Raw genomic sequence first — 17,273 nt, forward strand, 5'->3', positions numbered from 1 at the left:
CGGATTATAAGGCGCACTGTCGACTTTTCAGGAAATTGAAGATTTTTAGGTGCGCCTTATAGTGCGGAAAATACGGTACTTAAGTAATTAACTGGCCTCTTCTTACTTTTACCCTGCATGTTTTTCTTGTTACCAGATGATTTTTTTTTTTCAGCTCTAGTTTCTCTCTGATTGTTAGCGGTGGCCGTCAAGATCAATGCTTTAGTTTTAGATTCCTTCTTGAAACTTTTATTATTATTTTAGAACTTCAGTTTATCAAGTCCAGCTCAAAAAATATGTTTTGATTTGATCTCAATGTAAGATTTTTTTGCGGTTTATTTAGGGAAAAAATAATTGCACAATTTTTTTTTTGTTTTTCTGTTGTTTCTGTGTATCATGTTCTTAAGTTATTTTATAGACAACGTTTGTCCAAATTTTGTCCTGGACTTTAACAAAAAAAAAATAATAATAATAAATCCTTATGAGTAAAACACAAAGTAAGTCTAGAAAAGAGGGACTTTCAGCTGCTTCCTTTCACTGCTGCTGTGTTTTGCTGATATAATGTATAAGGACCACACAGTTGAACACTGAATATATTCTCAGATATCAAAGTATAAGTAAACTGAACTTAACACAGAGAGCTTTTAACTTTACTCCCTCCTACTACTTGGACAGGTTACCATGGAGATTCTCTTCTTATGATATCCCGACCTCTTTTTTTTTAATCGCTTTATTCTTTTGACGCTGAAATATAGATTATCATCAATATAAATGACCCACAACAATGAAAATCGTTTAAATCTAAAATGCCTAAAACCCTTCGAGACGCAGACATTAAAGCAGATAAGGTCAGCCTTGTTCACTTTTAAAAACATTTGGCTTTTGAAAAATTAGACACTCGAGTTACTGCTGAAGTATTCTACTCTGTTGTTTGCTTAATAAGGTCATCTATGATTCAATTCGACAAGGATTACGATGCAGAAAAATGAAGTGCGAAGAATGTAATCCCAAAATCACAGCTGAAGCTGGGGGTATTTGGGAACTCCTGTGCTCCTGTTTGGCAAGAAATCTGAAGGTTTTCCCAGAAAAAGGCTCATTATGGAGCAGCACAGCCTGGATGTCATCACACTCGGCTAATGCAGAAGAATTCAGAGAGGCCTAATTAGTCTTGTTCTCTTTACAATTTCTTCTGTTTGGCACACACACACACAAACACACATATATAACACACACACACTAAGAGAAAGAGAGCAAAAGCCAGAGTGAAAGACAGATGTTTGGACTTGTATAAAGCCGAGTTCACTACCTGTACAGAGCGAAACAGAACCAGCCGAATAAACAAACTCCAGGAGCTTCTACTGATATAATCAAACACATTCTAACATGTAATGTAATACCCAATTATTGTACGTCTGCAGTTCTCTTCTCACTGGACGTATTGACAAAGGACGACACTGTTTGGTTTTCTGTTTGGTTTGAGCTTCAGCGGCCAACGCAGACTAAAGAAAATCAAATTTCAGGCGTGTTCTTTGTTTACGCTGTTCTGCGGGTGTTGGAGAATCTTATGTATCTGCGCCCAGGAGCGGTGTCTCTGTCCCAGGGCAAGCGCTCCGGTATCAGCTCAGATTATATCTACCTGTGTGTCTGGAAAGCTGTGTAGGTGTGCTCCGGCCTGGGTAAACATTAATCATTAGCCTCGCCATATGGTGTCCACATTGATCAAATTCCCCAGACAGGTGGGGCAGCAAATTCCAGGAAGAGGATACATGTGTCCATGTGGGGGGAAGTAGCGCACACACACACACACACAAAAACACCTACACACACAGATAAAGGTGAACCCACAGAATTGTAAAGCCCAACAACAAACTCAATCTGTAACACAGCTTCCCCCTCGCTGCCTCCTTCGGTTTGAGTTTTTCTGCAGATACGCTGCCCTTGCTGCCAGCGGCTTGCAGCAAAATAAAGAAGACAAAAAAGGGGATTTATGTTTTTTCTTCATTAAAATGTTTTGTCATTCTGTCCTTTTCAGACAAAAAAATCAAGAAAAATGAAAGGAAAATCTCCAGCAGTAAAACGCAGAGATTTTCCACGTGCGTGTCATACACAAAGCCAAAGAGAATGCTTTGTTGGACGTTTAGTTTGTGGTCCGTATCCTGCCAGAACATTAAATTGCATCCAAATTTCAGTCATTTTACTCAAACTGTTCCCTACAGGAGAAAGGAAATTGGTTTGTGTTCGGCATCAACCTAAGAACCACCGAGAGCCAAAGCTTATTTTAAAGCAGAAGGTGAAAGAATAACAGTGTCGCTATCCACAATCAAACAAGTTTATTTATTCAACATAGACTACTGAAATAATCATCAACTGATTTAGAAAATGATAACTCATTAACTGGAGGATACAGCTTAAAAAAATGTACCATTTGCTAAAAAAAAAACATTATATCCAGAACTGTACAAAATAGAAATACATTTTGCATTTCTGCCTAGGAATATGTTTTCTCCAAAACTCCTAAAGTGGAATAGTTGTATCTTCACCCAGTTCAGATACACACTGTAAAAAAATAATTAAAAAGTCACTAATTTGGTGTAAAATACCGGCAGTAGAATATGGATTTGACCGTATTTTACCATAAATTAGAGACAATTTTTTTACAGTGCACTACAAAAATGCTATGTTTAATGTATTTCTAATAATGTAAAAAAAAAAAAAACTGTGCAAATTAATTTTTATCCCATTAATCAATCGGCAGAATAACCGACATAATAATCGATTACTAGTATAATTGTCAGTTGCAATCATACTCAGTTCATATGCTTGACTGAAGTGTTATGTGTGAGATGTCAGGTGGGCAAAAACATCTATTCCAAAATTAATTTAGAAAAATATTTTAGAATTAGAAAATTCAAACATAATCCTTAATTAAAAAAAAAAATCCTTCTGAGGTTTAAACTGCAGGTCATCGTTTTGTAAAGCGCAGTGTTAACTTCAGAAAGCAAAGACACCAAACAGCTGAAGCTTTTTAAATGAAATGTTCACTTAAAAAAGTTTAGAAGCCTTCAGTTAAGTAATTAGCATCATCATGACCTGAGTGAGTAGCTAATGAAAAGACTGCTTTTTTTTTTAAAAAAAAAAAAAGGAAAAAAAAAGGAAAGCAGATATCAGGATCACACCTTTTATGCTTTCTGAGGCAAAATAAGTTCAACTTAATTTAATTTAAGTCAGTTAAAAATATTTTAAGAGAAAATGTCTTAAAGATAATTCTAAATGATAGTTTAGATTAATAATTAGCGTTCGACCCCTATATTGTTCAAAATAAATCCCTGCATGCTGTAAAAGGGCAGAGTGAAAATGAGTTTAGAAGTTCAAACTAATTTATTCTGTTTATTTGTGAAACAAAGTAGTATGCTGTGTGTGTGTGTGTTTGTTTTTAATACTTTGTGGGGACCATTTTCCTGACATACTACGTTGTGGGGCCCCGCTGATCCTTGTGGGCACCGTGTGTATGCGCAGTAATTTTGAGAGTCTGCATTTTTGCACACAAGTCCTTACATTCAGATTTGAATGTTTATGACATTGGAGAGTATTCGACAGGTCGTTCTAGTAATAAAATGAATCCGTCTGAGATCGTTTGTTTGTGAGGAACTCAGCTGACGCCTGATGTGTTGGACGTACACTGAGTGACCCGGCCTCTGCCCAGGCTTAGTTAAACAGAAATAGCTACAAGAGCAATAACATCCCCAGTTAAGCTGCAAGGGATTCAATTCCCAAGTAATTTTACAAAAGTGTGGTGTGATTGAGTCCGTCTGCCCATTGAATTCAGTACTTAATTTCCTCCAGGTCTCCAGAGACATGTCTCTGTTTCCAATTTCTCCTCCTCATGAGGTCTGGATGGAAAACTAAATGAAGAGCCTTTGCTTTCTTTTCTTCTCTTTTTCTTCAGTCCACTGCTTTATTTTGCTCATGGCTGGATAAAAAGAAAAAAGCAAAAGGAGCGGCTAATGAGGGTTCTTTGGTATAGCAACACTTTCTATTATCACAGTTGGTGCGTCTCCCTAAACCTCACTCATCTTCCAGCTTTGGCTTTTGTTATTGTTTCACTTCATGCCCTCTATGTAACTCAAGATCTACAAAATAACTGTGATTTAATTTAAATTAAAATAACACATTTTTGTCATATTTTCCATACAGAAAAGTCATACATTCAAAGAAAATATAAAATCCGTCTGTTGTGGATCTTTAGTGAATTTGGAATGTCAGGATTCAAAATCATAAACTAACAGATTAATGTATTAAAAAACTGCACATTGGCCCATTTGTCTTTGAAGGACTTAATTTCATGGTGGGGTAAATATAATAAGCAAACCACATTTATTAGAAACTGCATTGTTTTGTCTTTTTGGCCAAAAGCAGGACATGTATGAGGGCCTGAATGTGCCCAAAAACTCACCAAACACTATGGACGTCAGTGTCATTAAAAAACAAAAAAAAAACAGATTTTTTTTCACACATTAACGACTATATATTTATTATAATTGGCTCCACTGCGTCTCCTAGCGACACAGCTGACCAGTTTCACTTAGACCGATGAAAATAGATCCCCAAAGTGGACCAAGCCACACTGTAACCCCTCATGCTGCCATCAGAGCGGCACAGCTTGTCTGATGTCTGGTTCCAGACTTACAGATGAATAAGTTGTTTCACCACACCAAAGGACGTAAGACTTGCGGAGAAATGAAACTAAATAGTTTGTATAATATCGCAAATGGGCTCTTGTAGTGTAGTTTGCTGCTATGACTCACCAGATGAGGTATTTCTATAATAACTTTTGTGCAACTTTTTCAACAGAATGTTGTCTACAAGGAGAGGTCTTGGCCATGTCAAGTGAATTCACTGGAAATGCTTTGCATGCCATCGTCACATTTTTTTTAAACCTGCTTTTTGAAATTTTGAAATTTGATTTGAAAACACAACGTTGCTTGGCAGAGCAAGGTTGGAGCCAACGATGCGGATATGACGGGCGAACAGATGATTATTTGGACTTGTTTTGAGAGCTGTGACATTGTCATGCTGCGTTTCTGCTTTTGAAACATCTGACTGATAAAAAGCACAAAAGATTATTTTTATTTACCTTATAATAATAATATATTTGGATATTAAAGGAAAAAAACAGATCTATGTGTTAAAGTGACATACAAAGAGAACAAAATTCTCAAAAAAATGTACAATTTCTTCTGCTTGCAAGCAGGAGAAAGAAAATTTCATTCATCAATTACTCTCTCCTTGTTCTATGTCTCTCTTAAAGCTACGGTATGTAACTTTTATTTAGAAATATATATATATATATATATATATATATTTATAAACATATTTGTTAAAACTGTCCCAATGTCCGATATCAGACAGGTGATCTGTGACAAAAAGAATAAAAGCCAAGCTCCTCCTGTCATCTGCACCTGCTTCGAAACAACTAAACAGAGCCAAGAGGAGGGTCTTAGAGCTGTCAATCATACTTATGTTTGTGCAGTTCACATCCTCCTCCTTGCTCTCTGCTGCACTACAGCTGACAGTGGAGCCTGCCGTGAACACGCAAGCCAGTTAGCATGACCACCGACGGCCGTGGATAAGCAGTATGTTGTTTCTCCGTCATTTGCTGCTGTGGCATCTGGCATTCTTGAGCGTGTACACGAGGATGATTCACAGAGCTTGGCCTCTTTCTACTGCTGGTTTTAGATATCTATTTGTTTATTAATTTATTGTGTCACGTCTAAATACTCAACAATGACTGATTTTGAAATGATCCACTACTTGCATTCCTTGTTCACGTGTGTGATTTTATATTTCTATCATGTTCGAAAAAAATTCATTCATTCATTCATTACTTTAAAGGTCTATAGCAAGGATAACTTTTTCTTTTAGGTCTAACATAGTTTTATATCTAATAACTGCACTTATTAATTCGAATTAACAATATGCAGTCCCTGATTTAAACTTTACTCTAACTCCTAAGCTTAAGTTTTCAGCCTGGGATAAATGGGATGATCCATTTTTGTTTCATAGAGAAATAAACCATAAAACACAAGGCTTGTAATAGAATCATTATCTTATTCCTTATAGTTCTCCTCAGTCTGAGGAGCAGCATCTTAACATTGTCTCTTACCTTTCATGCTGCACTAGAGGTTTACAGCCCCTCTCTTCTCTGTTGTCACACTAAAAACAAACAAACAAAAAACAAACAAAAAAGAACAAACAGCAGTTAAAAGTGACTGCCTAACCCTGAAAAGAGCCAAACTTACTGATTATTTATTGTAAGAAAAGGATTTAATCATACATCATGGTAGGGATATCTTCTCCTCTGCAGCCTTGACTGACAGAAATGCCCGACTTCCCCATGGCCCCGGTTGCCAAGGAGACAAGCTGCCCTGAAGCACAACTCTCTAACTGAAGTTTGTCGTTTTTGGTTCTGAACCCGCTGACCTGTCGGACCCTTTCAGTTTTCCATAATTTCACTTTTTTTAATAGATTAAAATCAGGGATCTCATGAATTTTGAAAACACACACACACACACACACACACACACACACACACACACACACACACACACACACGCACACACGCAAACAGGTCAAGTCACATACTGGTCATGGTTTTGGACTGTGGTTTTGGACCAACGTGAACAAACGCCTGGACAAAGAGGACATGGAAACTCAAACCAGAAAGGCCTCAGATTTGAACCTAGGATCATTTTGCCGTGGTAAAACTATTCTGTCTAATTCTCTAATTGCATAATTTAAACTCTTAAAGGGAGACACACTCCCATCCACTGTTGGGGGGTCTGTGCCTTACTACAGAAACTTTGAGAATATTTTTGCCCTACGGCTTGGAAGGAAGGACTCTCTCCATTTTGCGCTCCATGCTAGATTGCAACCTCTACATCCTGTTTATTACAGCCATGCGTGGCATCAACATCTGACAAAATCTAGCTCTGCGTAGCCTGGTTGAGTCGTTCCAAACCAGTAGACAGAAACATGGATAATTATTTATTTTTTTTTTTGGCAACGTTTCTAAAGTTTGCTAAAATATTTGCAAGACAGTTGGCTGGAAGCTTAGCTGTGTTCTATCAAAAAACTTCATGAACTCAACTTTTGCCTGAAAAAAAAAAGCACTTTGGTCACCAAGTTGATTTGTTTTTACATTACACACAAATAAATGCAAACATTTTAATCTCCATTGAAGAGGATTCTGTTGTTGAGTTGTGGGTTAATGGCGTTGACCAAAAGACTGTTGGCTGGTAATGAACGAAAGATGAAAACACAAATCACTGCTTAGTGACACAAGGAAGCACTTACTGTAGCCTGCAATGAATCACAATCACTTTTACATAGCCGGGGAAATGGATTCAAATGCCATGGGATACACCTTGAAGTCATTACTAATCCATACACAAACACAGATGATTGGGATTCAGTGGTAATTGGTAGCAACTGAGCTACTAGTGCCACAGAGCCAATTATAACTTCATTAAAAACCATAAACAGAGCACCAAGCAAACCCCATGCACAGTGAGGATCTGAATAGAGAAGAAGCTGCTTAATAACACTTTGCGCCGTTTAGTCCTCGGTGAAAGAAACAAACTCCTGAGGAGGAAGCGGGCACCCAGGGACCCCATACAAATCCCATACTGTGTCCCTCCGTTGTCTTCTGTGTCACCTCCCGGAGAGACAAATGATTAATGCGACGGATGTGAAGGTTGGCATTACAATTTACCCTGCAACCTCCGGGGTGAGTCACGGGGCAAGCCGAGCGCCGGGCCTCTGCATTTTTAAAGATAAAAGTGCAGGTTCAGCAACACGGCGGATGGGTAACTTAGTTTTCATCGCCTCCGTGGCATTTTTACCACGGGGGTCCATAGTTTGAACCAGCTAAATTGAAGTAATGCAAGAAAAATCAAGTTAAAGGGAAAAAAAAAAATAAAAAAAAAATAAAATCCCAGAGGTACGTCCTGCTGTCAGTGTATTTGTCCTGCCACCAACTGGGGAATAGAGAGTCGATTATATGTTACGTTTTATGACATTTGGAGGCTGCTAAACAAAATTGTGTAAAATATCAGAAAAACGCAAAAATATTTTCATTTTACTGCCAGTTTAGTATTGGCTGTTTAAATTTACAAACATGTGGATGTCTAATGTTCTCCCTCCTCCTACATTTTAACCATAAAAAGCTTTGAACAGCCAAACACTGACTGGCAATACTTCTTCCATTCAATGCAGCTCAATTTAAACCAACTTAACTAGATCCATTTTAAGTTTTATTATGCTAAATCACAACAACTTTACATGATGAACAGATTCATGTTGTCGCAACATATGTGGTGTTTCATAATTAGTCTCTCAATATTTTGTTGTCCTGTTAATTTTCATGGTTCCATGTTTCAAGCATGTCCTGTCTGTACCCAGCAAATAGCACATCAGACAGTTGGTTTGTGGATACTTGTCTTTAGCTCAGCATAAAGTAAATGTCAAAAGCATCAGATGATCTTAACATCTCACAATTTTATGCGTAGTTTACCAGGATCTTTAAAAAGTGCAAATCAGCTCAACGAATCTGATCATTTGAGTAATAACTCTCCGTTCTGAGAATTAATTCTTGGATGGATGAATGAGTTTGTTTTATCAAGCTGAACGAGAGAAATAAATCTTGCTGGTGCTTTTTTTTCCCCCGTTTTTTCCTAGATACCCTCAGTGTCATTGGCATTCATTGAAAAGAGATCGGACAGCCCAGGGCAGTTCACGTTCCCTCCAGTGGCTGCTGTACAACACAACACCAACAACAATAACAACATCAAGCTGCTCTCGCTCTCAGAGCCCAACAAGAACGGCTACTGGGGGGCATTTCCACTTCCAAGGTGACCTCTGCTGCTTCGATGTGCCGCTGTGGGTGGAAACGTGATCGGAACAAGTCCAAAAAGACCAAAATCATCATTGTAGACGTATCAGCAACAACAGGGAGTGCATCAATGTGGTTCCCTAGATTATATTCTTCTGTACTTTTACATTTTAGAAACACTGCTTTTACATCGCTGCAGTCAATAAATCCACTACCGTTGTTTCCAAAGTAACCCATTTTTGTGCTTTAACTGTGTTTTGCTCTATTTCACTATATACACAACTTCTTCATGACATACATAGAAAATGTTTTTGGGTCCAGGTTTAAGGTTTTCCATCAAGACATTGATTTCTGAAGCGTAGAAATACGTTTTATAAATGGTAAACTGAACTGCAATCATATTAGTTTTAATGAATAGTCACCTTCACATGAATATTGTTTCCTCCACAATACAGAGCCTAAAGCCAGGAACTGAAGTTTATGAAGTATACTAAAAGAAAAAAAAAAGATTTCAGACAAGGATCAGGACGTTGAACAACTTTAAGGTGCATCACAGTTTAACGACCTTTTAATAAAAAACTAGACAATGTTTTAAATGAGCAGAGTTTGGAGCAGGGTTACTCTACACTACATGTACAATAATTCATACATTTTGCCTTGAATAAATGTCTGAACAATTTGTAAATCTTTCTTGAAGACTTTTGTGTTGTAGCCCAGGTGTTATGGATTTATGATGGTCTATAGATGATCTCCAGTAGAGATGGGGCATTTTAAATAACCTAGTATTAAATTTAAATCATAAGCATCATGGAAAATAACCCACAATATGTCAATAATCAATTTGACATATTTTCTACACTCTCGTATTGTTTTTGTGCACGTCAGACGACTCACGGGTGAAACAAAACTTTAGTTTATGAGGTTTTAACAGAAACCAAGAAAATAAATTCTATTTAACTGAGTCAAATAAAAAATAAATATATTTTACAAATAAAAAAAACATCATCTGAGTTGGTGGTGCTGTGCTAGAATATTTTCACATGAATTTAATGTGCAATACATTTACAATTTCATTGTGGAAAAGAACTTTAAATGTTTACTCAAAAAAGATCAAGGAGTGCAGAGCTGCTCCGCGTTATTATTATGGGATCAGAATGTTTCGGTTTTTAGTACCTCAATGTAAAAAAAAAAAAAAAAAAACATTACCACAATATAAATGTAGTATTTTACACCATCATGAAATTAAAACACAGTTTCTAAACCCTTCTATGGATCCACTTAGACTAGAGTGTAAGATCTAATTGTTCTGTATTTAGCACAACATGGATGTTAAACGGTTACTACACTATCAAGCAAACGGTGTCCACATGCAAATATCCGTCAACTTAAGCAGTCAAAGGTATGCGTGCAAAAATAATTTGATTAGGATAACCTGTATTGTCAGGAAAAAGTCTTAGGAAACAACTGAAGTGAAAAAGATGTAATGACAACAACGCTTCCAGGAATTCTCTTTAAAAACAATATTTTATTTTGTATTATTGGTACTGTTATATACATGGCATAAGTTGTGCTTTTTTACTATCAAGAATAAACCAGAAGGGAACACATCAGGAAATTAAAATCCAAACTTTAAACTAGGATTGAATTGTTTTTCTCTTCTTTTCCTCTTTTTTGTCTGGCGATATACTGAGAGTTCTACAAAATGAGGATAAAAGGGAAGGAAAAAAGTCAGAAAATTAAATAGATAGGTAGGCAGATTGATAATAGTTCAGAGACACGGATGGTCCGCTGAGGGTAGTGAGAATCCTCCGACTGTGATGTGCTTTTACCAACAGTAGCAAAGGCACCAGTGTATAACTTTGTTAAAAGAAAGGAAAAAAGAAAGAATGCCTCAGGGCCTTGTTCCAGTTGAGTCAACACACACACACACACACACACATATATATTCACACACACACACACAGACACAACCAACCTCCAACCACAGTTATTGTCCGTAGGTTTTTACCACACGTGAATGCTTATTATCATTTTGAACCGTCGCGGATGATGGGTGAAAGATTAGTCAGCTGGAAATCATTCAGAGTGTTGAAGAAATGCGTTTCAGTTTCCGAACCTCTCCTGCGATACGGCCACACTTTTAAAATGGGTTTCAAAATAGGGGTCAGATTTCCTGGCATCAAAGCGTGCAATGTCAAAAAAAAAAAAAAAAAGGACAAAAAAGTAATGAATGGGGCATGTAAGAAATAGGATGGAGGAAACAATATGAATATATGTCATTGAATGATTGATAAGTAAAAATGTGATAAAAGACAAGATGAGTCCTTACTGATGGAAGAGAAGTAGAGAGGGAGAGCAGATATTCTACATACAGAGGCAAGCCTAGTAAAGATCATAAAACTGAGCTCACTGAACAATGAGTGTTTGAAAAGAAGTACAGCAGCAAAAGGTTTCTAATATGATGGAAAAAACCAAGATGAAAATATTTAATTCTCATTAACGCGACTGAACGTCATCTGCACTGACATCTCTCACTGGAAGTTTCAGTGAATTACAAAAGCTTGCCTTCCCTCCCCCCCATAGCACCCATATGAACTTCAATTTAACTTGAGGTTCACATTTCTCTATCTTTTTCAGTTAATTTAAATTTATCATATACTCAAATGATGATGTTTTAGGTTTTAAAATATGCAGGAAAAAAGAAGAGGGAGGAGAGGAAAAGATTCAAAACTTTGAAGTCAAGGATTTATAGTACAACTGATTCACTTGTAAAGAGATGTTTGTTTCCCCCCCATTTTCCACAATCTGCCTTTGCTAGCAGTCAAGCGCTTTTGGATAAATATAAAACAAGGTGGACAGAGAAAAAAACCAAGGGGAGATACTGATAGATGAGTGAGAACATAAGTTCACAAGGGCTGTCAAGAGGTTAACAAGCAAAAGACATGATTCAGAAGGGGGAAAAAGAACAACGAAAGGAGATAAAAGCTATTAAAGAGTTGGAAATCCATGAGCAAAAAATTTGGCGAATGCAAGGTTTAAAGCGCAATTATTTGCATTGGTTATCCAGTAGGAAAAGTGGGGTTGGAGAACATTGTTACTATCATTTGTACACTTATGCAAAAGGTTCACGTAACAACGTCGGGTTGAAAGACTAAAAGGGACGGGCATTGGGGAAAGGCCTTTCTGGTATAGATTGGTCCATTGGGCAGCCGTTAGCTTCCCACAAGACAAAAATCATTGATTAAATTTTATTAGCTACCCATTGGGCTGAGCCACCGTGTTCACTCACGTCTGTCACCGAAGCCAACTGATATGTTAACCAGGAGCACATGTCCACCTCCCCCGGGTGGTATGTTCAGTTCACAAGTATTTCTGTTCACCCAACGAAAAAAACTAAACAAAAATCCTTTTTTTTTTTTTTTTTTTGTTTTTTTTTTCTCCTTGATAGTTTGGTCAAACAGTGAACAAACAATGCAAATCCCATGAATAATCCTCAGGACTTGTAGAGTCTCTCCAGGCTGCGAAGTGCAAAAGGAAGAGACGGCCGACAAAGGCCCAAGCCTTAGACTGCCCATTTATGTCCATGAGTGGTCTTAGTATAAAAACCATCTTTTGTGCCTTCCCAGTCATTCATCCTCATTACTCGCGTTGGCCACAGACCAATCCTTATTAATTTGATTTGTGTGCTGCTGGCACCGGCCTCACACAGGCTCTTTTCCATGCCGACTCAGTCCTTTAGCGGCCCGTTCCTTGATACCGAGCCCCACGGTTCTTGTTGATTCCGTCTCTTAGCAACCATCACCTGCCTACCATTTGCAAGTCCGTGTCACTCCATTGCCAAACATGAGTGAACTGTCCGCCATGCGTCGGCCCTCGTTGATTCCGACCCTTAGCTGTCGATGGCTTCAATCCAAACACACACGTTCCTTCGTCCTGCGGCCTGTTGGCTAGCGTCAGCTCCAAGCTTGTTAGTCCATATGTCCCGTCTCTTTACGAGCCTCTAATTTTCAACTCCAGAGACAAAAGTTACTAGTGGTTTGGCAGGTGGATCCCTCCTCAGCTGGGGACAGGTAGAGCTTGCCATTAGCGCAGGCGCAGAGCTCGTACACAGTCTGTTTGGTGTAAGTGGTGCCTGGAGGGGCCCCTTCCAGAGGGTCTATGGCACTGCCGAGGGGGATGTTGCCCAGCTTGATTGTGTTGGCATCTAGAAAGATCTGTTGAGACACAAAACAGACGACACAGAATATTTTCAGTCAACAACCATTCGGTGCGAACAAAGACATGTACGTATACATATCAACGCTGATTTAAGGTCTGCTGAGCTCACATGGACTGTTCTGTGTTCCTAAAATAACATGCAAACAAACAGCAGAGAAGAGAAAAAAAAAACAAACATTGTTCTTGGTGCAGCAGAGGAAGAATGTTGCTGTAGGCAATGACTATACTCTCAATGAGATAGACTCATAAAAACTCCAGGAGGAAATGTTTATTTAGGAATATTTTTCTTTTTATGGGGGAAGGAAAAGTAAGTAACATAGGTGAAGGGAAAGTTAGATGTAAAAAAAGATAAAAAAGTGTGTGGGGAAAGAGATGGGAGGATGAACAGAGAAATTAGAGACAGTAATGCTGTTTGGTTTCAGGCTATGTATGTTGTTGTATTGTGAGTTATGCCAGCCTAATCCTGAAGAAATGAAGCACATTCAGTGTCACCTTCAGGTATGTTACATCTTTAAAGTCTGAATGTCGTTTTTGACTTAAAATCAGTTTGTCTAATGTGCAAGAACAAAGCGTCAATGTGTTTTTGTTTATTTATTATGTCTTGCCGTTTTAAGAATCAACTGACTATATAAGACTTATATCCCAATGCTACATGAGTGACATGGTTAAGTGATTACTAGCAGAATTACTCAGAAACTGGGTGATGCTGCCATCAGTTCAACAGTTCATCTTATAGAGGCGACTTGATCTTCGTCGGTGGAGATGGAGCGCTTGCATAGCTTATCATGAGATTTTAGCATTGCTATAACTGGGTGATTTCTGCTGAATTTGGTAGTAATTTCATAAATTTAATTTCAGGGAAGAATAGATGGAACAATTTCATCTGCTCAGAGTGGCCATGTTAATGCAGCAGAGTGGAACAGTCTGGCTTGACTTCAATTAGCATTTCATGCTATAGTGTTGGATACAAAGTAAGGTAATGCTTTAGCGTTAATTTATGAAAGTCTCAGGTGTTCCTGAGCCATGCAAATGCACAGTAGATACACGGTTATAATGTCGGTCTTAGTAAATACATATATACATGCTTTTCACCCTCTCTTTGAGAAACAAGGAAAAGTTATGAAAATAGTAACTTGTCTAAATAGACAATCTGAAGTTTAGAGGGAGAGACAGAGAGAAAGAACTAAGTGGGGAACTGGAAAACATTTCCAACAGAGGAAATGAAAACGTTAACACAAAATGTCTAAACAGAAGTAATAAGGAAAGACCAATCAAAATAATAATAATAAAATAATTACCTAAATATGCAAACGTAGTCAAAACCCAGATGTCAGGTAAAGGCTGTCTTGAAAAAAATATAAGACTGTCTTTCAATGGATCATATACCCAAAAAATGAAGCTTTTGAATTTAAAATATGCTGAAAAAAACAATTTATTTCTGTTAATTTCACATCAACAGTTTCTTCCTGCCCTGCTGGGTGTAAATCCCCCATCTCCTTAATTCTGATTGGTTGGGAATCATTATTCAATCTTGATTTCTATTGACTGCCTCATTTATTTACTCCTGTGTTTGAGGAAAGTTCAGATCTTTATTTTTTTTCTTATTCTGGTGTTTCCTCACACACTTGTTTTTCTTTCTTTTTTTTTCCACCGCCATGGCTGGATAGTTTCCTCAGCAGATATTTGTATCCCCATTATTCATGTACTTCAATTTAAAAATGAGGACAGGGGAAGTATAAATGGGTGAGGAAAAATTGCTTTGAGTGCAGAAAGAAAGAGACAATGAGGAGAGAAAGAGCTGATGGAAAGATGTGAGAGGGGCGATAGAGAGGAAACGGTAACACAAACAGTTTTCTCAAAAAAAAAAGAAAAAAAAAGGATGACATAAATTAAGTTAAATGAGATAAATCTCGCACAAAAGACGTCCCATACCTACAGGGTTCGGATATCTCCAAGGATAGGAAGCAACTAATTTAACTAATGATTCCACATTGGCTGATACAGTACACATCAGTCTGTATCAACCAGGCACACACACACACACGCAATACACACACACACACGCAATACACACACACACGCAATACACACACACACACGCACACACATCTTTGTGTTGCTATCTTTGTGGGGACTTTCCATTGACTTCCGTTCATTTCTACAGCCTAAACCTTACCTTTACCCTTTTCCTAACCCTAACCATCACATACCTAGCCCTAACCCCTAACCAAAACTCAATTCATACCTTAGTCCTAACTCTGACCCCTGACCCAAAAACAGGTTTTCCCCTTGTGGGGACCAGGCTCCGGTCCCCACAAGGAGCAATTGGTCCCCACAACGTAGTATATGTCAGGAAAATCGTCCCCACAAGGTATTACAAACAAATGCACACACACACACATACACACACACACACACACACACACACACAGACACACACACACACACACACACAAAGACTTTGCATGGATGTCTGATTATTTTTCATCCATTTCTATAGCCTAACCCAAACCCTAAAACTGTACTGTGGGTCATCACCACATAGTATTTGTTGAAAAAAAAGAAAAAAAATGAACACACACGCGCGCACACACACACACACACACACACACACTAATGCTACTTACTAAAAACAAGACATTCATTTGACAGCAGCATGAAGGCAAATGAAGTCTTTAAAATAGCAACGCAACCTGGAGAACGCTACAAGAACAACACCGCCTTTATCAGGCGAAACCCTCAGACTCTGAAAAGGTCTCCTGAATGTCGCTGCCACGCTGTTGCTTACGTCTCACACATGTTGCAGCAGCTCTAACACAGCTGGCGTGAGCCCCGGCAGACAGAGACTTAAATAAATTGGTCGATAAATTGGACGATCCCAGCATCGTCTTTGTCCAGCACTGATAATCACGTGAGCGAATCGGGCTGAAAGATCAATGCTGCGTTCAAAATCTCAGCAGGTCCTGAAGAGATAAAAGTATTATTAGCTGAAGAAACAAGAAAAATACCAACTCATAATTTGTGTCAGTTACTACATATAGTGGTATTATATTCATTTATTTATGTATAAATGAATATACTTTCTTTGTAGTTACATAACTCTTGTAGCAGAAGCATGTATGTACGGCATCTGAGATGTTTCTTAAACTGCAGTGCTCATGCTAAGGATTTCTTTTTTTTTTAACTAAAAACCTGTGGAAGCCAGAGTTTTCTGGAAATTAGACAAAGTTTGAACCATTTTTTACAGCCATGTACTTTGATACCACACAACAAGAGGAGAGATAAGCAATAGCATGATGCCTTTTCATGTAAAGGGTCTAATTTAAATACACAAACCTTTAGCTGTCCTTAGATCTGTACTCAGGATTATGTGTGTCTGTGGGAAAAGTTCCTCGGCAGATTTATGTCGACGTGTGTTCACTGTAAAAACCACAAATTTGCTGCTTCTTCGTTTTTTTTTGTTGTTTTTTTTTCTTTTCCCACGGGACTGAAGTCCTGCTCAGACCCGGCATTAACAAGAATCCATGGCGGTCTCTTCACAAATGGACAGGTGTGAACCCACTCAGGACAGATTGAGAGCGCGCTCGGCTCCAATAACTCTCGCCATATTTGAAGGGGGATCTCAGGTGGTCTGCAGCACCTGCGGCTCCATTTATTATTACGCTGTGAACACATTGGAGCACGATAACCACAAACTACTCATTAGTCATAATGGTTTGCAGTGGAGAGAGTTTCCTTTTGGTGGTTTCCTTCGTCATTGCGGGAAAACGATGTTTCACACATGCACACCCCAAACTTGCAAGTTGCATTGTTCACAGAAAAACCCCTTCCTGCTGTTTTGTGTGCTAATCTCTCTGCAGCGACACTAAAGATAGAAGTACCAAACATCAGAATGGGTCCTTCTCGCTCCGGGGAGTTTTCTTTGTACCTTGCCTTGCCCCAAATGTTTAGAGCTGGGTTTTTCTTTTTTCTGTCTTGTGTCTTCAAGGACCTGTTCAGAAAAAAAAAACAAAAAAACACTGCAGCAAGTTGTAAAGGTTCGGTTTGTCTTTTGTGAATTTGCAGAGGTGTGCTGAGACTGAACTCTGTAACATCAATAAATTAGACCTTGTTGGATCTGGAACATGCTAATCCGCCCCAATCAGGATTCAACTTCAGAGTACTGAATCTGTTCATGTTGATCAAC

The 17,273-nt window shown here is 38.3% G+C and overlaps 1 protein-coding gene across 1 annotated transcript in view; it reads right to left on the reverse strand.

Moving 5' to 3' along the window:
- Window positions 1–10,374: 10,374 nt before the first annotated feature.
- The window catches only part of LOC106936238 (zeta-sarcoglycan-like), an 87,295-nt gene continuing 80,396 nt past the window's right edge, over window positions 10,375–17,273 (reverse strand). The window contains exon 6 of the mRNA XM_015017099.1: window positions 10,375–13,083. Within this exon, the coding sequence (XP_014872585.1) occupies window positions 12,877–13,083 (207 nt within the window). The 3' untranslated portion in view covers window positions 10,375–12,876. The remainder of the gene's footprint in view (window positions 13,084–17,273) is intronic.

This window comes from Poecilia latipinna, unplaced genomic scaffold (genome assembly GCF_001443285.1).
Source record: "Poecilia latipinna isolate Pla-1442-1.1 unplaced genomic scaffold, P_latipinna-1.0 Scaffold2103, whole genome shotgun sequence".
NCBI lineage: Eukaryota > Metazoa > Chordata > Actinopteri > Cyprinodontiformes > Poeciliidae > Poecilia > Poecilia latipinna.